This window comes from Hippocampus bargibanti, linkage group LG06 (assembly GCF_051943395.1).
Source record: "Hippocampus bargibanti isolate YZ-2025 linkage group LG06, ASM5194339v1, whole genome shotgun sequence".
Lineage (NCBI taxonomy): Eukaryota > Metazoa > Chordata > Actinopteri > Syngnathiformes > Syngnathidae > Hippocampus > Hippocampus bargibanti.
The window spans coordinates 29,479,881-29,505,065 of NC_142739.1; the positions used below are offsets into that span (position 1 = coordinate 29,479,881).

At 39.1% G+C, this 25,185-nt stretch overlaps 1 protein-coding gene across 1 annotated transcript in view; it reads right to left on the reverse strand.

The window, feature by feature from the left end:
* The window catches only part of ephb6 (eph receptor B6), a 42,509-nt gene extending 17,848 nt beyond the window's left edge, over nucleotides 1–24,661 (reverse strand). The window contains exons 1-5 of the mRNA XM_088997822.1: nucleotides 24,365–24,661; nucleotides 17,289–17,353; nucleotides 12,092–12,364; nucleotides 9,402–9,571; nucleotides 8,197–8,492 (exon numbers count right to left, since the gene is read on the reverse strand). Coding sequence (XP_088853948.1) covers nucleotides 8,197–8,492; nucleotides 9,402–9,571; nucleotides 12,092–12,364; nucleotides 17,289–17,353; nucleotides 24,365–24,422 — 862 coding nt within the window. The 5' untranslated portion in view covers nucleotides 24,423–24,661. The remainder of the gene's footprint in view (nucleotides 1–8,196; nucleotides 8,493–9,401; nucleotides 9,572–12,091; nucleotides 12,365–17,288; nucleotides 17,354–24,364) is intronic.
* Nucleotides 24,662–25,185: the final 524 nt, after the last annotated feature.

The following is a 25,185-nucleotide window of genomic DNA, read 5'->3' on the forward strand; positions in this document are numbered from 1 at the left end:
TATTTAATAAATGGGAGTATTTGTTAAGTGCCAAATAAAAGAAAGTAATCAAGTATTGTGCAATGAAGTCAACTATAATTCAACCAAAAATAAAAAATACATAAAAATAGTATTTATTTTTTTTTTTTTAAGATTTCTTGTGAATTTTGGATTGAACCGAAGAGAATCCAAATCAAATGAATCAAATTGCAAAGAAGTGAATAATATATATCCGGTTGATATCCCATATTTCCTGTTGCATAAGGCGCAGCGGAGTATAAGGCGCACCCCCAAGAAGAACAAGAACAAGAAAAAGAAAAAAAAGAAGAAAAAAAGAAGAAGAAAAGAAGAATAAAAGAAGAAAAAAAAGAAGGAAAAAAGAAGAAAAAAAGGAAGAAAAGAAGAAAAAAAGGAAAAAAAAGAAAAAAAGAAGAATAAAACAAGAAAAAGAAGAAGAAAAAAAGAAGAAAAAAAAGAAAGAAAAGAAGAAAAAAAGAAGAAAAGAAAGAAAGAAAAGAAGAAAAAAAGAAAAAAAGAAAAAAAGAAGAAAAAAAGAATAAAATAAGAAAAAAAAGAAGAAAAAAATAAGAAAAAAAAGAAAAGAAGAAAAAAAGAAAAAAAGAAGAAAAGAAGAAAAAAAGAATAAAAGAAGAAAAAAAAGAAGAAAAAAAGAAGAAAAAAAATAAAGAAAAGAAGAAAAAAAAGAAAAAAAGAAGAAAAAAAGAAGAAAAAAAGAAAAAAAGAAGAAAAAGAAGAAGAGGTAGAATAATAATAATAATAATAATAAGAAGAAGAATAATAAAATTATTATTATTATAAACATATTTCCTGTTGCATAAGGCGCAGCGGAGTATAAGGCGCACCCCCAACGAATGCCGTTTTTGTCAAACTTTTTCCATATAGAAGGCGGACCGGATTATTCTATGAATGAAAAAAAAAGTGTTCCAAATAGAATCTATAAATATCTTCTTTTCTTTTGCCGTTTGTATTGCTCCCCAAGCAGAGGATTGTTCAATCGCGGCTAATCACCCCATCTGCGCGCCACAGATCATTCCACACGACAACGCAATGATGCAAGAATCCATGGGGAAAGGGGGTCAGACTTACCCAGGCAGGCAGATCCGTTCAAGTTGGCCTCGTAGCCCTCGTCGCAGACGCAGCCTCCGACCGGCACCATCCACTCGCCTTCGGCGTTACAGTGCAGGCGAGGCCCGCCGGCCCCTTGGGCCTTGCTGCGAGGGACGCACGCGCCGGTCACGGGAACCAACGCGGTGGGCTCCGCACCGCAGGGGGTGGCGGGGTAGGACGCCAAGTAGAGGCTGGTGGCGGGACAGCGGCGGTAGAAAACCGACACGCCCATGAGGGAAACGCAGGCGCCGCTGTCCACGACGGCCAGGACGAATCTGCCACAGGAGGAAAAATAATGACCGGTCGTGATGAAAAAGTTTCTTCAGCCGGCATCTGTTCTGCTTTAAAGATGTCGGACGTTTCGCTTCTTATCCAAGAGGCTTCGTCAGCAAACTATTTTTTTGCTGGTAGTTTAGGCCCTATATAATATCCCTACTGTCCAGACGTGGCGGTGCCGGACTCTGCTATTGACCACTGCATATACACCTCTGGCTCCCAAATGGCTCTTGAGTTTGTGTTTATTTATTTATTTTGCTTCAAGGACAACCGACGTCTCCGGACAAGTTGTGTCCATAATTTGTAAAATGGCTTCAAATGACTTCTATTGAGCGTATTTTACAAAGATTCCCCCGCATATAGCTATATTTTATCTTTTAAGACTTGCGCTGAATATTCAGGAAGTCTTGTTTTTGAGTTGGTGACGAGTCCGTACGTGACGTCACGAAAGGACCGCCCTTGACCGTAAAAAAGACGCATTGTAGCGGTCCTTCCATCACGTCAATGTATTTTGCTGTACTTGTTTGGTCTGGGGACCTCGTGTTGCACTCAAAAGCCGCCAGAAGGCCAGAAGTGGGTGTCCAAGCGCCATATAAGGAATTTATCAGCCTGTGGAAACAGAGGTGGCCACAGGGGGTCGCCATTTTGTGCCTTTTTTTGGGGTGAGAGATTTTCCCCCAATGTTGCTTCAAAATGGCACAAATAAATTCGTTAATCGATTGTAATTCTCTCCTCACTCCTCTACAACGGATATTGACCAATCACGTGCAGCTTTAACCGAAGACTGGGGGCGGGGAATAGAGGACAAAAAAGTCGGCTCCCATTTGCGGCTCCTTGTTAGGAACCGGCTCTCTTCGTTCACTTCAGAGAAGAACCGGCTCGTTCACGAACGACACATCACTAGTGCAAACGAGTGTCCTTACCCGTTGCGCGTGAGCGGCGCAAAGCTGCGCGTCTTGATGTTGACGCGGCTGTATCGGTTGGGTTGGTACCGATGTGGCGAACTGGGCTCCACCTTGGAAAAACTTTTGTCGGCGGCGATGGTATCAATCTTCACCCAACCCTCCCTGCTCTCCTTTTCACCGCTCGAAGGCTGCGAGGAGGGGGGGAGAAAAAAACATGGCAACGATTGCGTGACAAACAAAACGACTACATTATGTGACACGGCAAACACGCGATTGTCTTCTGTTCGGATTAATTTCATTTAATTTGGAATATTAATGACACGAAGCCACGGCGGATGTGAGAAACTACGATCGTATATTCGAACGAATATGGCGCCTCAAAAAACGCTAATCAACATTGACAGTTCCGCCCCCTCCCTTGAGTTTAATCGAAGATTAACAAAGTGAAGATACCTGTTATTTTTGTCGTTATCGCCTCTCATAAAATGCTGCCATATTGATTGACATTTTGTCTCGCCAAATATGTGGCGACTTTGCCAGTGAAATAAGAGTAATTTACTCGCGTGGATAGAATGACGTCCAATACCTCCAATACCACCGGAAGTGCCCCGCCTAGCGACATGCATACACACTCCACCACATTTTATTCGACATGACGCAAAATAAATATATATATATCATTATAATATTAATTATTATCCTCATCATTATTATTATAGATGTTATATTATAACACTATTTTAAATAAATCTGTTTTTTATTTCACTGGCAGCTTTGCTAGTGAAATGATAGTAGCTTACTCGTGGATAATATCCAATACTTTTGCTAGTGCTTCCCCTAGCGACTCGGCATGCACACTACAAAATATTTTATTCAACGTGACGCAAAATACAACAATAATAATAATAATAATAATAATAATAATAATAATAATAATAATAATAATACAATATGCTTTCACAACAGCTGCGGCATAATGATACTAAAAATACTACTGATTTTACCAATAATGCCAATGCTAATAATAATAATAATAATAATAATAATAATAATTGGATTGGATTTGCCTTTATTAGTCTCGCAGTGGAGAAATTTACATTTCATAGCAGCAGCATTAATAATAATAATAATAATAATAATAATAATAATAATAATAATAATAATACAATATGCTTTCACAACATCTGCAGCATAATACTAATAATACTACTGATATTACCAATAATGCAAATTCTATTGCCAACAATAAAATAATAATAATAATAATAATAATAATAATAATAATAATAATAATAATAATAATAATAATAATGCTACTACTACTACTACAACTACGACTACTACTACTACTACTAATAATAATAATAATAATAATAATAGTAACACATTTGATCTCTAACCCTATTAGAAATAAATGTTTTTCTATTGATCATCTTTATCGGTATTTGTCATGCAAATAAATATAGCGCAAAATGATCAACGATCTCACTCATCTGACTAAATAAATATGAGAGCGAGAGAAAGTGAGGCAAGTAAACACAGACTCGGCCATAAGCAGCTCGCTGTAGGAATTTGCGTTCTTGAAGACTTCCAGCGCTTCCTCATCAGGCTTTGATTTGCATGTTTAAAATAAAAAAAGGGAAAGAAAAAAAAAACATCTCATCTCTCGAGGAGCAAGACACTCACTCATCTTTATAAAAATCTCACCCCCCTCTTGCGACGGCTGCACACGCCTGCGGTTTATTTTATTATTTTTTTTTTTGGGACATCGGGTCCCAAGTTGTTTCGGTAATAAATAAAACATCTTTGGAAAGATTGCCGCAGCCACTTAAGGAAGCCTTTAGAGGCAATTAGAAGGAGCGTGGTGATGTTTGGAGAGATGACAGCGACATCTTTGAATCGTAGCTTATTAGCTTCACATGGGGTGTGATGTCATCCGTCATCCCCCCCCCCTTTGGCAAGAACACGAACGAGGAGGATGATTAGCATAGCGCACGTCACGTGTTATTTGCTTTAAAGGGAAAATGTGAAAATGAATTCGGCGAATGGTATGAAACTAACCAGCGTTATCATCACCATGAGAGATGGTTAGTTTTTAAATGTCATCGATGAAAAGGTTTCTTCAGCTATCCTCTGGCTGTACTTCTTTCAAGATGTCGGGTGTTTCTCCTTCATCCGAAAAGCTTCGTCATCGAACAAAAATTTTGCTGGTAGCTCTGGCCCGATATTTCATTTTGATTTTCGTTTCAGTTTATTGTATTTTTCCCCTTAAAATGCTGCATATTGACGTTGTTTGTGTATTATTATTATTATTATTATTATTATTATTATTATTATTAGTTGAGAGTCTCAAAGGCTCTGAAGTCATCAATAAAGGCTTCAAAATGCGGTGCAAGCAAGCTATCTATCTGTATATCTATTATCTATATAGTTAGCTAGCTTTCTAGCTAGCTAGCAATTAGCTATATATTAGCTAGCTAGCTTTCTATCTATTTGAGTAACTTCCGGCTGGCGTGTGTGGCTGCCACTGCTCACCCGCAGAAAATATATCCTGTGACTGTAAAGTGACCCAATTAGCCCATCGCTAACATTTCACGAGTTAAACATGACACTAGCAGGGCCCCGTGATTGACCCCTGAGGAACACCACAGGAAAAGGGAATTGACTTTTTAGTCCCCACAATTATGGAAAAAAAGGTCACAAGTGTTGGCTAAATTTAGAAAAAAAGCCTCACCTCAGGCGCCCACGTCCTCTCCAGTTCCTGCTGGCTGTCGGCCTGCTTGTAGTACAGGGTGAGCGTCTCCCGGCAGGTGGGCGACGGGTTCCGCAGGCTAGCGCAGTCCCGCACGGAGAAGCGTAGCGTGACAAAGACCCGCGGGGCGGAATGGCGGGACAGGAAGGGCGTGGCCAACCAGTTGTCCTTCGTCCGGGATTTCTGGTTGATGTTGCACACCTCAAATGTCCGGATGAGCCTCCCGCGGTCGTCCAGGACGCTCACTTCGTCCCACTAGAAGGGATATGGACAACATTGTGAGCTTTACAATGTCTTTTAAAGGACAACCGACACCAATTTTTTGTGTTTCCTAACTGACATCAGAAAAATGTTTTATAGCATCTAAAATACCCAAAACATGCAGGATGATATTTTTAGTCAAATGCAAAACACCATTAAAAATGACTTAAAGTGTCCAAAATCTGCAAAAAAATTGAGCTGCGAATTGGGCATCTTCAGAAAGTCCCGCCTCCTTGATCGTGACGTCACGCCAGGACGTCTTGCATTGCTCGAGAATCAAAACAATATGCATTCGATTCGGAGAAGATGCTTTCTTGTTCCTCATCCAGTTATGAATATCATTCAAATAGTTCTGAAGAGGAAAGCATACATGTTTGCAATCGATTAAAGAATTTATTCCGGTCATTTTCATTCATCTGGAGAGAAATGTAGTGACAAACTCTTTAGTCCTCACAGTACCCAAAAAAAGGCAGAAGATGGCGACAAAGCTCCGTGGAAATTGTCTCCTGGGACGTTTTTGTAAGCGAACGTCAACACACAACGATTCGCCGTCGCGTTATTTATGTGTTTTTCTTCTAATTTCCCCATCAACACGAAGTTTTCAGACCAAAGTACCGCAAAATGCATTGAGGTGATGCAAGGTATGTCCTTTCTCGGTGAGGGGCGTTCCTTCAGTGACGTCACGTACGGACTCGTCACCAACTCAAAAACAAGACTTCCGGAATATTCAGCGCGAGTCTTAAAAGATAAAATATCGCTAAATGCGGTGGAATCTTTGTAAAATACGCTCAGTAGAAGTCACTGGAAGCCATTTTACGAATCATGGACACAACTTGCGTCGGTTGTCCTTTAAGGGAAAATTTGAGCAAAATGTAAAATCATTTTCTGGAGTAACATTGTGGAGTGATGCATTATCATTATCAATGGCAGACGGGATGGGGGGGGAGGGTGAGGGTGAGGTGGGTGAGGTGGGGGTGGAACAAAAGATCCAAACACTCACATCCGAGCCAGGAAGTCAAGTGTCTAACTTTGTGCGATTGGCCATTACTTCCCCGTGACCTAAATGTGTCACATCCCTTGCGCACGATGACTCTCTCACCCACCGCAGCCCCCCCCCCCCCCCCCCCTTCTATCTCTTTCCTGTTTGTTCATCTCTTAATTGCCTCCCCAAAATAAACCAACAACAACAACCAACGAGAAAACAAAAGGCAGTCGCCCAAGTGGCATAGCGTCAACTGTGCGCCCTCGAGTGTGCAATGTAGGATATGGATCATGACGGAATTATATTTTTATTTTTAAATATATTTTTTAAATTATGGAACACAAAAAAAAGAGCAAAAATGCAGAATAATAATAATAATAATAATAATAATAATAATAATAATAATAATAATAAAAAGAAGAAGAAGAAGAAGAAGAAGAAGAAGAAAAAAAGAAGAAAAAAAGAAAAAGAAGTAGAAAAAGAAGAAAAAAAAGAAGAAGAAAAGAAGAAAAAAAGAAAAAGAAGAAAAAGAAAAAGAAAAGAAAAAAGAAGAAGAAAAAGAAACAAAACAAAACAAAAACAAATAGAAAAAGAAAAAGAAAAAGAAGAAAAAAAGAAGAAAAAGAAGAAGAAGAAGAATACATTTCATTTATAAGCGCCTTTCAAAACTCTCAAGGTCCCTTTACAGTCACAGGATATTTTTTTCTGCGGGTGAGCAGCGGTAGCCACACGCGCCAGCGTTCACTTAACCTGGGAGTTACATCAAGTAAAAAAAAAACAAAAACAAAAACTAAATAACAAATAATAAATAATATAAAAACACAAAGACAGAGTCATTCATTCTTTAGCACTTTCTGTACCCTCTTTTTGACATGAAGAAGGAGAGGATCAAAGCGTCCTTTTCAGGAGTGGATCAGGGACGTCATTGTTTATATATTTTTGGGGGTGTGGGATTAAAACGCCAAATTGGTGTTCAAAGAAAATGATATCCACAAAAGGAAAGCCATTGTTTTGTTTTTATTAGTTTTGGGATTTAGGTTTATTTATTTATGTATTTATGTATTTATATATGTATTCATTTGTTCATTTATTTAAGTATTTTTGTATTTATGTATTTAATTTGTTTATTTGTTTATTTAATAAATGGGAGTATTTGTTAAGTGCCAAATAAAAGAAAGTAATCAAGTATTGTGCAATGAAGTCAACTATAATTCAACCAAAAATAAAAAATAAATAAAAATAGTAATTTATTTTTTTTTAAAAAAGATTTCTTGTGAATTTTGGATTGAACCGAAGAGAATCCAAATCAAATTCCAAAGACGTGAATAATATCCGGTTGATATCCCATATTTCCTGTTGTATAAGGCGCAGCGGAGTATAAGGCGCACCCCCAAGAAGAACAAGAAAAAGAAAAAAAGAATAAAATAAGAAAAAAAAGAAGAAAAAAAAGAAGAAAAAAATAAGAAAAAAATAAGAAAAAAAGAAGAAAAAAAGAAAAAAGAAGAAAAAGAAGGAAAAAAGAAGAAGAAAAAGAAGAAGAGGTAGAATAATAATAATAATAATAATAATAATAATAATAATAATAATAATAATAATAATAATAATAATGATATTATTATTATAAACATATTTCCTGTTGCATAAGGTGCGAGTATAAAGCTCACCCCCAACGAATGCCTTTTTTGTCAAACTTTTTCCATATAGAAGGCGGACCGGATTATTCTATGAATGAAAAAAAAAAAAAAGTGTTCCAAATAGAATCTATAAATATCTTCTTTTCTTTTGCCGTTTGTATTCCTCCCCAAGCAGAGGATTGTTCAATCGCGGCTAATCACCCCATCTGCGCACCACAGATCATTCCACACGACAACGCAATGATGCAAGCATCCATGGGGAAAGCGGGTCAGACTTACCCAGGCAGGCAGATCCGTTCAAGTTGGCCTCGTAGCCCTCGTCGCAGACGCAGCCTCCGACCGGCACCATCCACTCGCCTTCGGCGTTACAGTGCAGGCGAGGCCCGCCGGCCCCTTGGGCCTTGCTGCGAGGGACGCACGCGCCGGTCACGGGAACCAACGCGGTGGGCTCCGCACCGCAGGGGGTGGCGGGGTAGGACGCCAAGTAGAGGCTGGTGGCGGGACAGCGGCGGTAGAAAACCGACACGCCCATGAGGGAAACGCAGGCGCCGCTGTCCACGACGGCCAGGACGAATCTGCCACAGGAGGAAAAATAATGACCGGTCGTGATGAAAAAGTTTCTTCAGCCGGCATCTGTTCTGCTTTAAAGGTGTCGGACGCTTCTTATCCAAGAGGCTTCGTCAGCAAACTATTTTTTGCTGGTAGTTTAGGCCCTATATAATATCCCTACTGTCCAGACGTGGCGGTGCCGGACTCTGCTATTGACCACTGCATATACACCTCTGGCTCCCAAATGGCTCTTGAGTTTGTGTTTATTTATTTATTTTGCTTCAAAGACAACCGACGTCTCCGGACAAGTTGTGTCCATAATTTGTAAAATGGCTTCAAATGACTTCTATTGAGCGTATTTTACAAAGATTCCCCCGCATATAGCTATATTTTATCTTTTAAGACTTGCGCTGAATATTCAGGAAGTCTTGTTTTTGAGTTGGTGACGAGTCCGTACGTGACGTCACGAAAGGACCGCCCTTGACCGTAAAAAAAGACGCATTGTAGCGGTCCTTCCATCACGTCAATGTATTTTGCTGTACTTGTTTGGTCTGGGGACCTCGTGTTGCCGCCAGAAGGCCAGAAGTGGGTGTCCAAGCGCCATATAAGGAATTTATCAGCCTGTGGAAACAGAGGTGGCCACAGGGGGTCGCCATTTTGTGCCTTTTTTTGGGGTGAGAGATTTTCCCCCAATGTTGCTTCAAAATGGCACAAATAAATTCGTTAATCGATTGTAATTCTCTCCTCACTCCTCTACAACGGATATTGACCAATCACGTGCAGCTTTAACCGAAGACTGGGGGCGGGGAATAGAGGACAAAAAAGTCGGCTCCCATTTGCGGCTCCTTGTTAGGAACCGGCTCTCTTCGTTCACTTCAGAGAAGAACCGGCTCGTTCACGAACGACACATCACTAGTGCAAACGAGTGTCCTTACCCGTTGCGCGTGAGCGGCGCAAAGCTGCGCGTCTTGATGTTGACGCGGCTGTATCGGTTGGGTTGGTACCGATGTGGCGAACTGGGCTCCACCTTGGAAAAACTTTTGTCGGCGGCGATGGTATCAATCTTCACCCAACCCTCCCTGCTCTCCTTTTCACCGCTCGAAGGCTGCGAGGAGGGGGGGAGAAAAAACATGGCAACGATTGCGTGACAAACAAAACGACTACATTTTGTGACACGGCAAACACGCGATTGTCTTCTGTTCGGATTAATTTCATTTAATTTGGAATATTAATGACACGAAGCCACGACGGATGTGAGAAACTACGATCGTATATTCGAACGAATATGGCGCCTCAAAAAACGCTAATCAACATTGACAGTTCCGCCCCTTCCCTTGAGTTTAATCGAAGATTAACAAAGTGAAGATACCTGTTATTTTTGTCGTTATCGCCTCTCATAAAATGCTGCCATATTGATTGACATTTTGTATCGCCAAATATGTGGCGTCTTCGCCAGTGAAATAAGAGTAATTTACTCGTGGATAGAATGACGTCCAATACCACCGGAAGTGCCCCGCCGAGCGACATGCATACACACTCCACCACATTTTATTCGACATGACGCAAAATAAATATATATATATCATTATAATATTAATTATTATCCTCATCATTATTATTATAGATGTTATATTATAACACTATTTTAAATAAATCTGTTTTTTATTTCACTGGCAGCTTTGCTAGTGAAATGATAGTAGCTTACTCGTGGATAATATCCAATACTTTTGCTAGTGCTTCCCCTAGCGACTCGGCATGCACACTACAAAATATTTTATTCAACGTGACGCAAAATACAACAATAATAATAATAATAATAATAATAATAATACAATATGCTTTCACAACAGCTGCGGCATAATGATACTAAAAATACTACTGATTTTACCAATAATGCCAATGCTAATAATAATAATAATAATAATAATAATAATAATAATAATTGGATTGGATTTGCCTTTATTAGTCTCGCAGTGGAGAAATTTACATTTCATAGCAGCAGCATTAATAATAATAATAATAATAATAATAATAATAATAATAATAATAATAATAATAATAATACAATATGCTTTCACAACATCTGCAGCATAATACTAATAATACTACTGATATTACCAATAATGCAAATTCTATTGCCAACAATAAAATAATAATAATAATAATAATAATAATAATAATAATAATAATAATAATGCTACTACTACTACTACAACTACGACTACTACTACTACTACTACTACTACTAATAATAATAATAATAATAGTAACACATTTGATCTCTAACCCTATTAGAAATAAATGTTTTTCTATTGATCATCTTTATCGGTATTTGTCATGCAAATAAATATAGCGCAAAATGATCAACGATCTCACTCATCTGACTAAATAAATATGAGAGCGAGAGAAAGTGAGGCAAGTAAACACAGACTCGGCCATAAGCAGCTCGCTGTAGGAATTTGCGTTCTTGAAGACTTCCAGCGCTTCCTCATCAGGCTTTGATTTGCATGTTTAAAATAAAAAAAAGGAACGAAAAAAAAAACATCTCATCTCTCGAGGAGCAAGACACTCACTCATCTTTATAAAAATCTCACCTCCCTCTTGCGACGGCTGCACACGCCTGCGGTTTATTTTATTATTATTTTTTTTTTGGGACATCGGGTCCCAAGTTGTTTCGGTAATAAATAAAACATCTTTGGAAAGATTGCCGCAGCCACTTAAGGAAGCCTTTAGAGGCAATTAGAAGGAGCGTGGTGATGTTTGGAGAGATGACAGCGACATCTTTGAATCGTAGCTTATTAGCTTCACATGGGGTGTGATGTCATCCGTCATCCCCCCCCCCTTTGGCAAGAACACGAACGAGGAGGATGATTAGCATAGCGCACGTCACGTGTTATTTGCTTTAAAGGGAAAATGTGAAAATGAATTTGGCGAATGGTATGAAACTAACCAGCGTTATCATCACCATGAGAGATGGTTAGTTTTTAAATGTCATCGATGAAAAGGTTTCTTCAGCTATCCTCTGGCTGTACTTCTTTCAAGGTGTCGGGTGTTTCCCCTTCATCCGAAAAGCTTCGTCATCGAACAAAAATTTTGCTGGTAGCTCTGGCCCGATATTTCATTTTGATTTTCGTTTCAGTTTATTGTATTTTTCCCCTTAAAATGCTGCATATTGACGTTGTTTGTGTATTATTATTATTATTATTATTATTATTATTATTATTATTAGTTGAGAGTCTCAAAGGCTCTGAAGTCATCAATAAAGGCTTCAAAATGCGGTGCAAGCAAGCTATCTATCTGTATATCTATTAGCTATATAGTTAGCTAGCTTTCTAGCTAGCTAGCAATTAGCTATATATTAGCCAGCTAGCTTTCTATCTATTTGAGTAACTTCCGGCTGGCGCGTGTGGCTGCCACTGCTCACCCGCAGAAAATATATCCTGTGACTGTAAAGTGACCCAATTAGCCCATCGCTAACATTTCACGAGTTAAACATGACACTAGCAGGGCCCCGTGATTGACCCCTGAGGAACACCACAGGAAAAGGGAATTGACTTTTTAGTCCCCACAATTATGGAAAAAAAGGTCACCCAAGTGTTGGCTAAATTGAGAAAAAAAGCCTCACCTCAGGCGCCCACGTCCTCTCCAGTTCCTGCTGGCTGTCGGCCTGCTTGTAGTACAGGGTGAGCGTCTCCCGGCAGGTGGGCGACGGGTTCCGCAGGCTAGCGCAGTCCCGCACGGAGAAGCGTAGCGTGACGAAAACCCGTGGGGCGGAATGGCGGGACAGGAAGGGCGTGGCCAACCAGTTGTCCTTCGTCCGGGATTTCTGGTTGATGTTGCACACCTCAAATGTCCGGATGAGCCTCCCGCGGTCGTCCAGGACGCTCACTTCGTCCCACTAGAAGGGATATGGACAACATTGAGAGCTATACAATGTCTTTTAAAGGACAACCGACACCATTTTTTTTTGTTTCTCCTAACTGACATCAGAAAAATGTTTATAGCATCTAAAATACCCAAAACATGCAGGATGATATTTTTAGTCAAATGCAAAACACCAATAAAAATGACTTAAAGTGTCCCAAAACTACTTTAAAATGACCTCAGAAACTCAGTTTCAGAAGGTCCCGCCTCCTTGTTCGTGACGTCACGCCAGGACGTCTTGCCTTGCTCGAGAATCAAAACAATTTGCATTAGATTCGGAGAAGATGCTTTCTTGTTACGCATCCAGTTATGAATATGATTCAAATAGTTCTGAAGAGGAAAGCATACATGTTTGCAATCGATTAAAGAATTTATTCCGATCATTTTCATTCATCTGGAGAGAAATGTAGTGACAAACTCTTTAGTCCTCACAGTACCCAAAAAAAGGCAGAAGATGGCGACAAAGCTCCGTGGAAATTGTCTCCTGGGACGTTTTTGTAAGCGAACGTCAACACACAACGATTCACCGTCGCGTTATTTATGTGTTTTTCTTCTAATTTCCCCATCAACACGAAGTTTTCAGACCAAAGTACCGCAAAATGCATTGAGGTGATGCAAGGTATGTCCTTTCTCGGTGAGGGGCGTTCCTTCAGTGACGTCACGTACGGACTCGTCACCAACTCAAAAACAAGACTTCCGGAATATTCAGCGCGAGTCTTAAAAGATAAAATATCGCTATATGCGGTGGAATCTTTGTAAAATACGCTCAGTAGAAGTCACTGGAAGCCATTTTACGAATCATGGACACAACTTGCGTCGGTTGTCCTTTAAGGGAAAATTTGAGCAAAATGTAAAATCATTTTCTGGAGTAACATTGTGGAGTGATGCATTATCATTATCAATGGCAGGCGGGATGGGGGGGGAGGGTGAGGGTGAGGTGGGTGAGGTGGGGGTGGAACAAAAGATCCAAACACTCACATCCGAGCCAGGAAGTCAAGTGTCTATCTTTGTGCGATTGTGACAAAAATCAGCGTCATCATCGCACAACATTTGGTCCGATTATAATAATGATGAGCCGCAAACACACAAAGATTCATTCGACTGTGCTTTCACAATAAAATGAGTGGATCATAAATGGAGACAAAGATGAAACAGCAAGGAAGGGAATTTACATTAAATTGACATGAAATACTTTGTCGTGTGTGGAGTGACACGTAACAGATTTGTTTCCTCATTTTTTGGTATTTTTTAAATTCTTTTTTTGCTTTTATTTTTTTAAGTAACAGTCACTTGCTTATTTATGTATTTAGTTTTCACGTATGTATCATATTTTTCAATCAAAGTTTTACTATCTATCTATCTATCTATAGATAGAATAGAGAGAGACTATATATGATAGAGAGCTAGCTAGGTAGCGAGCTATCCAGGTAGCAAGCTAGCTAGGTAGCGAGCTAACTAAATAGCGAGCGAGCTGGATAGCGGGCCAGCTAGGTAGCGAGCCAGTGAGAAAGTCAGCTTTCTAGTCAGCGAGCTAGCTCGGTAACAAGCTAGCTAGATAGCGAGTTAGCTAGATAGCGAGCTAGTAAGATAGCTAGCTCGCTCGATAACTAGATATATAGATATAACTTGTGATCGAGAGCATTGCGTGCGTGTGTGTTTGCGTAGGAGGATATGGGACGTCTTATTTATGATTTGATTTGATTTGAGCTGAAATGCGGGTGAGCCTGGTAATCCCTCCGGTGACAAAGGACGGACGGGGAGGGGTTTCAGCTAAGACCCCAAACAAGAACACACAGACACACACACACACAAGCTCACATGGTATTTCCAGACATATGGACGCAATCTTGGGGTCCCAGAAAGAGTGAATGTGCAGTTGCGTGCATGTGAAAGAAAGAAGGTAAGATTAAAAGAATAACAACGGGAGGCTAAAGGGTGGGGGGGGGGGTGCCTGAGAGTCAGCAAGTTACACCGAATCTCCATATGCCTCGGAGCCTGGGAAAAGACGGCACATGGAGAAAAAAAAGGGTGGAAAGAGTTTTGAAAAAGAAAAGAGCACACACACATACACACGCACACACACACACAATTTAGCCTTTGTCATCATTTAATGAAAAGTGAACAACAATTTAAAGAGGTCAGAATTCACCCTAATGTATAGTTTGGGCGAAGTTTTTATCCTGAGGAAAACCAGAACCGCTGTTGTGTATTCAAGAGGAAAATTCAATGAATTAATTTAAACTTCCATTTTTTTTAATTTAAATTTTAATTTTACATTTCCATTTTTTTTGGCTCCTCTTCTGCTCAAAGTGCTGTTTTCTTTCTTTTGGTATTTTCATAGGCAGGCACGGTGGGGGTGTGAGGCTTGCGCCGTTGTGGGAGTGAACACAGCCAACCAACCGACTCATTCGTTTTTAACTCATTTACTGCCATTCCCGAATTTGTATGAGTATTGAAAAGCGTGACGTGGAGCGCCATTCCCCAATTTGTTCGGATTTTGTTTTTTCATGCTTGGGTGCCGATAAACCGCTGGTTAGACCTCTGGCAGTGTTTTTTTCCCTTCCACGAGGGGGCGGCATTTCTGGTTTTTTTTTTGTCCATGTTAGCGCTTTGTTCCACCTTCAAGCCTTATATAAACAAGAGCAAACGACAAGGTTTTAGAAGGCGCACCCTTGACCAGTGTTGGGGTTTCAGGGCCTGCAAGGCCTTCTCTGCTGGCCTAAAACTATCTGAATTACAGACTAATTTCAATTATATCTTGTCCATGAATTCTTATTAACTCATTCAGGGTCATTCCCGAATTTACTCTGTAATTGAAAAGTGTCACGTGCGCCATATAAACCAATAGTGTATTCTACTGCATTGTATTTTGTACATCCGCCCCCATTTCAAGCTCAGATAACTCCAGACCAATATAACTTAGGAATTAACTCTTTTTTTTCTGATGAAAGAAGAGACTCTAAGGTCTTCTATAACGCTGTATTGAATGTTTATGGAGTCCTAAAACTCAATATTCTCTACATCCTGGAATTTGAGTGATAATGACAAAAACCCTGGCACTGAAGTGGACACATTTTTTGCACATCATCTCGCAAATGATAAATGCACATACATAGGGTGCTTATGTGCATGACGGGACCCGTGTATGTGTGTTAGCTTAAGATATGCTCCTATGACCCGAGGCAGCAAGCAAAGGAAACAGATCACGGTGGGGGGGCTCTGGGGGGAGGGGGGGTGTAGTTGTTATGACTCGTTTGTGTTTCAATGTGTGTGTGTGTGTGTGTGTGTTTGTATGACGAGTCTTGTGAGGACCACTAACATTTTAGACCACACGTAGTGAGGACATTTTTGACAAGTGAGGACCTTTTGGATGGTCCTCACACGTTTTTCATTCTAAACTTCTAGAGGGTCTATATATGCTTCTGTTAAAGTTTCAGATAGGACTCCATAAACATTCAATACAGCGTTATAGAAGACCTTAGACTCTCTTCTTTCATCAGAAAAAAAAAGAGTTAATTCCTAAGTTATATTGGTCTGGAGTTATCTGAGCTTGAAATGGGGGCGGATGTACAAAATACAATGCAGTAGAATACACTATTGGTTTATATGGCGCACGTGACACTTTTCAATTACAGAGTAAATTCGGGAATGACCCTGAATGAGTTAATAAGAATTCATGGACGAGATATAATTGAAATTAGTCTGTAATTCAGATATTTTAGGCCAGCAGAGAAGGCCTTGTAGGCCCTGAAACCCCAACACTGGTCAACGGTGCGCCTTCTAAAACCTTGTCGTTTGCTCTTGTTTATATAAGGCTTGAAGGTGGAACAAACCGCTAACATGGACAAAAAAAAACAGAAATGCTGCCCCCTCGTGGAAGGGAAAAAAACACTGCCAGAGGTCTAACCAGCGGTTTATCGGCACCCAAGCATGAAAAAACAAAATCCGAACAAATTGGGGAATGGCGCTCCACGTCACGCTTTTCAATACTCATACAAATTCGGGAATGGCAGTAAATGAGTTAAAAACGAATGAGTCGGTTGGTTGGCTGTGTTCACTCCCACAACGGCGCAAGCCTCACACCCCACCCGTGCCTGCCTATGAAAATACCAAAAGAAAGAAAACAGCACTTTGAGCAGAAGAGGAGCCAAAAAAAAATGGAAATGTAAAATTAAAATTTAAATTAAAATTAAAAAAAATGGAAGTTTAAATTAATTCATTGAATTTTCCTCTTGAATACACAACAGCGGTTCTGGTTTTCCTCAGGATAAAAACTTCGCCCAAACTATACATTAGGGTGAATTCTGACGTCTTTAAATTGTTGTTCACTTTTCACGAAATGATGACAAAGGCTAAATTGTGTGCGTGTGTGTGTGTGTGTGTGTGTGTGTGTGTGTGTGTGTGTGTGTGTGTGTGTGTGTGTGTGTGTGTGTGTGTGTAATTAGAAGACATATTAGTAGTGCGTCACAATCACTCACAGATGAATGAACTTTACTGACCCAGGACGTGACCCAGGCGCAGTCACGCAACCCGGAACAGGCATGCATGCACGCACGCACACACACACACACACACACACACACACACACACACACACACACACACACACACACACACACACACACACACACACACGCACACACACACACACACACACACACACACACACACACACACACACACACACACACACACACACACACACATGCTTGATGCACGCATGTGAAAGTCTGGCCCATCTTTGGTTTAATCAGTGCAATCTCATCATGGATGAAATCACATGACACGGAACATGTAGGGGGTGATTTTAAGCCATGGCGCCAAGGTTCACGGCGTCAACATTTGCTTGTGGAACGTTCGTTCTTGTTCTGGTTCCGGTTCTGGTTCTGGTTCCTTACCCCCGTGTCCGGGTAGGTGGTCCAGCCCAGTTCGGTGGTCGACTCCGTTGTGTCCAGCAGCATCACTGTCACATACAAAAGATAATATTTCAATTTTAGGAGGTTATATGAATCCAGACATTCATCGTAAAAATTCAGAGTTTAATGACAGTATTTCTTAAGTTATTTCCTGCCCAACGACACCCTCTAGTGGACATGTAGTAATATCACAGCACATTCACAGCTGATTGATTCAGACATAGCACTACTGAAGGCCTACGAGTGACATGCATTACCCGTCACTGCCGTTGACATATAATAATAATAAAACATTTCTTTTTTTTTAGTGCCTTTCAAAACTCTCAAGGTCACTTTACAGTCACAGGATGAAGTTTTTCTGTGGGTGAGCAGCGGCAGGCACACGCGCCAGCGGTCACTCAACCCGGAAGTTCTTTCATTATTAGATGAATAAACAAACCTATAAATAAATACATACATACATACATACATACAAACAAACAAATTAATACATAAACAAACAAATAAACACATACATAAATAGATATAGAAATACATAAATTTATACAAATATATATATATAAACAAACAAATAAACACATAAATAAACAAATAAATACATACATATATACATATAAATAAAAAATAAAAATAACAAATAACAAATAAAAAATAACAAATACATATATAAATACATAAATAAATAAGCACAAACAAATGTAAATAAATACGCCTGGTTGGTTCCCAGAAGGTTTGTGTAAGGCGAAAAGTTTGTCTGCCAAACATTTATTTCCCATAAGAAACCATTAAAATGAGAATAATCCGTTCCCAGGTCCCCATAAAACTACATTTGCGAAGCATTTCAACCGTGACATCGATACGTCGGCCATGCTAAAAATAGAACGTGATGGAGTGAACTATTACTTTACAAAATAAAACACTGAAAACAAAAATTTCAGGCTATTAAAGGGTGAGATGTGTGTGGGCGACTCAATGCATTTTTCCACTCGTGCTTCGAGCACTCCATCGAAGCAAAATGCACTAGAACTCAGGGCGCTGCATGCTGACACATGACGTCCCATGCAAAAATGAAGCGACGGTGCGCTCTATGGAAAAATATGTCGATAGGCGCTTGAATACAAGGTAGAGACAAAAATGTAGGTGTGTGTGTGTATAATAAGATTTACAACACCGTCATTTTTCAATTATAATAATAGCTAGCTAACCAGACAGCGAGATAGATAGCCAGACAGCTAATGGATAGCTAGCGACATAGTCACCCAGCTAGTCAGATAACTAATAGATAGCAAATAGCTAACTAGCATTTGAGCAAAATTGATAACAACGGCAAAAAATGCCCATTGAATGCTCTTCTATTTCGCACATGCTATGCGTGTCTCTCCAAATTCAATGAACATTTACTGTAAGGGGTTATTAGTCCAGCCAAGCTTGAGTTATAACGATTTAAACATGAATATTCATGTTTATCTCATCATGAGGGGGGGAAATATGCGAGAGGGGAAAAAAATGTACATGAGCACGAGCTTCATGTATGTGTCGTGGCGTGACGTGACATTCGGGAAGTGAATAATTCACGCTGACATGGCGAGGTGGAGCGTTGAGTTCTGAACCTGGAAGTAACTCAAATAGATAGAAAGCTTTCGGAGAATTAAGAACATGCGACATGGATAAAATATATATATATTTATATTTATATTTGCGGGCACGGCCACTTGGCTGTAAAAGCATCTTTATTTAACTCTGTCGCACACACGCGGCGGTCACAGCATCACCATTTTTTTGGGGGGGAAGGGGTTGTGGGGGTGTGGGGGGTCCATCTGACAGCAAGAAACACTCAGCTTTTGTTCCTGACAGCTCGGAAAAGTGCCGAGTCTGCAATCTGGACCTGAGTGCTGTCGCATTGAAAGCAGCAGCGGTGCTTCTTTGACCGGCTTCTCCATCACGTCCCTTGAACCCCGGTCCCCCCCCCCCCCCTTTAAGCTTCCATCACACATCCTCCGAACCCGGCGGGAATACAAATATTCACCAAGGGGACTTTAAAATAGGCATGTTGCTCCTTTCACCTACGACAACGATAACATGACTGATTGAATACTTTGGGGGGGAAATATTAAGAATAATAACTATGATAGATAGATAGATAGATAGATAGATAGATAGATAGATAGATAGATAGATAGATAGATAGATAGATAGATAGATAGATAGATAGATAGATATACACACTGTGTGTATATATATACACTCACAGTATATATATATACTCACATATATATATATATATATATATATATATATATATATATATATATATATATATATATATACAGTAAAGTCTCGTTATATCGATATCGGATATATCGATAGTCCCGGTTATATCGATACTATTTCTATGCACGCACGGAGAAAATTACACGCAAACAGGGTTGGATATATCGATAGTCCGGTTATATCGATATTTTTTCGGACTCCCTTGAATATCGATATAATGAGACTTTACTGTATATATATATATATATATATATATAGAGTATGTATATATGTATATATATATAGACAGAAAAACCTGCTGAGTGAGTATGTATATATGTATATATATATACAGTAAAGTCTCGTTATATCGATATTCAAGGGAGTCCGAAAAAATATCGATATAACCGGGACTATCGATATATCCAACCCTGTTTGCGTGTAATTTTCTCCGTGCGTGCATAGAAATAGTATCGATATAACCGGGACTATCGATATATCCGATATCGATATAACGAGACTTTACTACAGTAAAGTCTCGTTATATCGATATTCAAGGGAGTCCGAAAAAATATCGATATAACCGGACTATCGATATATCCGATATCGATATAACGAGACTTTACTGTATATATATATATATAGTATATTTTTGCAAGAGTCCTCCTCGACCGGCGGCGAAGTCACTCAGCAGGTTTTTCTGTCTACTTTCTTGTTTCCCCTCAGGAGTTGAATGCATCCTTTTTTTTCCGTTAAGTCCAGACAAGTCTGTCAAATACATCTTTTAAATGCGGCGCGACTACTTTTGTCACCTTGCTTCTTCTCCACCCCCCCCTCCCCCCACCCCCCCTCAGTTCCCATGTGTATTATTTATCTGGCAAAGTGTCTGCAGGCGCCGCCTCGCCGTACATTAAAAGCGGACGTCGATCGTGTCCGTCTCTCGCAGTGTCCAAGCGTGGGTGTAAAAGCTCTCGTCTGCCGTTCAGCGGTGACCCATCCTCCCCCAAATATCAGTTCACGGGCGACCGCGTCCGCTCGGCTCACAGCTGAGCGCCCCTCCAACTCGCATCCTCCGAATTGATTTTCCGCATTTGCAGTCACACTCTCGCGCCTGCAAAGCGTGGCGTTTGTTGTCGGCGTGGCGCCTGTTTACCGCGCCACATCTTACTGTAACACCTCACGCCATCCACCAAAGACTTGGCTCTGATTTCGTATAAATAAATAAATAAATAAATAAATAAAATGAGAAATAAATAAATACAATGAGAAATAAATAAATATAAAACAATTTAAATAAATAAATAAATAAAATGAGAAATAAATGAATAAATAAAGAGCCACATAAACACATTGCCAAATAAATTAATAAATGAAAAATAAATCAGTAAATAAATAAATAAATAAATAGCCAAATACAAAAATAAATAATAAAAATAAATAAATTGCCAAATAAATAAATGAACAAATAAATAAATAGATATGTAACTAAATAAATACATACATACATACATACATAAACTGAGAAATAAATGAATAAATAAATAGCCACATAAATAAACAGCCAAATAAATGAATAAATAAATAAATAAATAAATAAATAAATAAATAGAGAAATAAGTGAATAAATAAATAGCCACATAAATAAATAGCCAAATAAATAAATAAATAAATAAATTTTCAAAGAAATAAATATGTAAATAAACAAATAGATAAATAAATAAATAAGCCACATAAAAAATAAATGATAAAAATAAATACATTGTCAAATAAATAAACAAATAAATATGTAAATAAATAAATACATAAACTGAGAAATAAATGAATAAATAAATTGCCACATAAATAAACAGCCAAATAAATAAATAAACCAAAAATAAATAGCCAAATAAATAAATAAATAAATAAATTTTCAAAGAAATAAATATGTAAATAAACAAATAGATAAATAAATAAATAAGCCACATAAAAAAATAAATGATAAAAATAAATACATTGTCAAATAAATAAATAAACAAATAAATATGTAAATAAATAAATACATAAACTGAGAAATAAATGAATAAATAAATTGCCACATAAATAAACAGCCAAATAAATAAATAAATAAATTGAGAAATAAGTGAATAAATAAATAGCCACATAAATAAATAGCCAAATAAATAAATAACTAAATAAATTTAAAACAATAGCCAAATAAATAAATAAAGAACAACATAAAAAAAAAGAATGAACTGCCAGATAAATAACTAAATCAATCAATCAATCAATCAATCAATCTATAAATAACATTCCCACAAAGTTTAAATGCACTCTGTGAACACGCTTGGAATCGAGAACATGTGTATCTCAAAACAATGTTCACCATAAAAATGAATGGAACTGCCATTAATCTGTTCCAGCTTCCTCGAAAGTGTTTTTTTATTTAAAAAGGAAAATAGCACTTGGTCTTGGAGACACGCAAAGAAGACTTTATTCAACTACTCCAAGTAACCTGCTATATAATGAATTGGTTTCTTACAGAGGATAAATACAATATGCCAGTTATGATTACTATATTTCCTGTCTCCTTCAGTTCAAATATCCAAAACATTGAGGTAAATGCACTGCTCGTGTTTTCTCTTGCATACTAAATCTATTCTTTCGGGAAAAACAAAAACATAACAAAACCTGCTGACACTGCATCCTCCTCATCCCGCGCCGACTTGCTTTTTATTTCCGAGCCAGTGACAACCAACTGTGTCACGCTTAGCAAGTCTTTTGTTTTCTTTTGACACCAACCTGGAAAGAAGGCTTATCACACCCAAGGAAAGGCCGACGATCAGCCTAATTAAGATGCAGTTAAAGAGCAACCCCCCCCCCACGCGCACGGAAATTTGGCCCACATGACCTTCAAGTGAGAATGTCAACACGACCCCATAAAGTGGGATAACCAACTGGGTTATTTGGGAATATATGGGATAATGTGTGGGAATATATTCGGGGTATTTTGGGTTATCTTGGTTAGATAGCTATATAGGTAGCCAGCTAGATAGCTAGCTAGATAGCTCAAGTGAGCAACATGGTGTCAAGAATTAAACCCCCAGGGTGCAAAGTTACAGTGTCACTATTGACATTCAAAATTAACTTTATTAGCCAGGTATGTAGAACACACAAGGAATTTGTCTCCTATCAGGCTGGCTATCTGGCTAGCTATCTGGCTACCGGGCGAGCACTTTATTTACTGGCGATTTGCTATCTATTAGCTATGTAGCTGGCTCGCTAGCTATCTAGCGAGCTATCTATTAGATATATGGCTGGCTAGCAAGCTAGCCATTAGCTATCTATAGCTATGTACTCACTTGAACCACTGTCTGCTTGATATTTTGCGTATTGTTTTTATTACATTAAAATTCGATTAGCTGGCTACCTAGCTAGCTAGCTGTTTGCTGTCTATTATCTCTCTAGCTGGCTAGCTTGCTATATGGCGCCGTGAGAGTGGCTGCCTTTACAGCGGCTCCTGTATTTTGTTTTTGGTAGTTGTGAGACAAATAATTTAATCTAACCTAGTCTAATTTAATGTAATATATTTTCAAATGTAATCCAATGTAATAAAATGTAATCGAATGTATTCTATCTAATTTGTTTTTAATGTCATCTAATCAAATCCAATCTAATCTTACAGTGACATTGCCGGGCCCTAAAATTGTCATATACATTCAAATGCAATGTTTGAGCGGGATTTTGACCCTCACCGCTACACAAACCATTCAAGGAACCACACACAGAAACACACACACACGCACACACACACACATATGATTTTCCCGGCCTAATGGGGACATAAGAGAGTGACGGGGGGCGTAGTTTATGTAATTTAGCATTCATTTGTGTCTTAGTATTCATTTATATCTCCGTATTGTTTTGTTTGTTGGCGTACGACACGCACCAACACACACCTGGAACCACACACACAAACACTCACACATATATGGGTTTCCTGGCCTAAGGGGGACATTAGAGAGTGACGGGGGTGGGGCGTAGCTTATACAATTTAGCACTCATTTGTGTATCCATATTCTTCTGTTTGTTGGCATACGAAACTCACTAACACACACCTGGTACCACACACACAAACACAAAAACAACACACATATACGGATTTCCTGGCCTAATGGGGACATAAGAGAGCGACAGGGGCATAGCTTATGCAATTTAGCATTCATTTGTGTCTTAGTATTCATTCATCTCTTCATATTCTTTTGTTTGTTGGCGTACGACACGCACCAACACACACTTGGAACCACACACACACAATCATTCGGGTTTCCCTGGATAATGGGGACATAAGAGAGTGACGGAGGGAGTAGCTTATGCAATTTAGCATTCATTTGTGTCTTAGTATTCATTGATATCTCCATATTGTTTTGTTTGTTGGCGCACGACACACACCAACACACACACACAAACACACAAAAATACACAAATTCGGGTTTCCCGGCCTAATGGGGACATAAGAGCGCGACGGGCTGGGGGGGAGGGGCGTAATTTATGCAATTTAGCATTAATTTTTGTGTTAGAATTCATTTGTGTTTCCATATTGTTTTGTTTGTTGGCACAACAACACACACCTGGACCACACATGCACAAATACACACACACCTTGTAACAAGGACTTGGCTTTCTCATCCATCGCTGTCAAAGAGTTCCCCGGGGGAGCCACGGTGAGTAACTTTCTACCCTCCCTACCCACGAAACTCAATCCGTGATAAAAAAAAGACATATTTATGAGCTTAAGTTAAAAAAAAATGCCAAATAAAGTTTGTTCTTACCTTCCTCGGCTGAATTGTGTCGGAGAAAAAGACAGAAGGACAGAAGGACGCTCCACATCTCCACTACAGAGTGACACTGACAGCGGGCTGGGGAGGGAAAGAAAGAAAGAGAAAGAGCATGCCAGAGTGAGAGATGTGTGTGTTTGTGTGTGTGTTTGCGTGTCTGTTGTGTGCGTGTGTTTAAGGAGGGAGGGAAAAAGTGGGTAGGAGGAGTCTGTTGGTTGCCACGATCAGCAATGGGAGGAGAATGAATGAATGACAGGAAAAAAAATGGAGGGGCAGTTAAAAAAAAACTAAATAATAATAATAATAATACATTTCATTTCAAAACTCTCAAGGTCACTTAACAGTCACAGGATAAGTTTTTTTTTTCTGTGGGTGAGCAGCGGCAGCCACACGCGCCAGCATTCACTCAACCCCTAATAACTCAAATAGATAGAAAGCTAGCTAGCTAGCTAATAGATAGCCAGCCAGAAAAGCTAATCGCTAGATAGCTAATAGATAGCCAGCTAGATAGCCAGTTAGATAGCTAGCTAGATAGCGAGATAGCGAGCCAGATACCCAGTTAGAAAAGCTAATAGATAGATATTTGTTATTTAGTTGTTGTTGTTGTTGTTTTTTTGTTGTTGTTCTTTTGACTTCAAGACGGCGCCGCGAGAGTGGCTGCCTTTCCAGCAGCTCTGGTATTTTGTTTTTCTACTTTCATTCCTTTCATAACTTTGCTGCTGTGAAATGTAAATTTCTCCACTGCGAGACTAATAAAGACAAATCCAATCCAATCCAATAGCCAATAGATAGCCATCTTGATAGCCAGCTAGAAA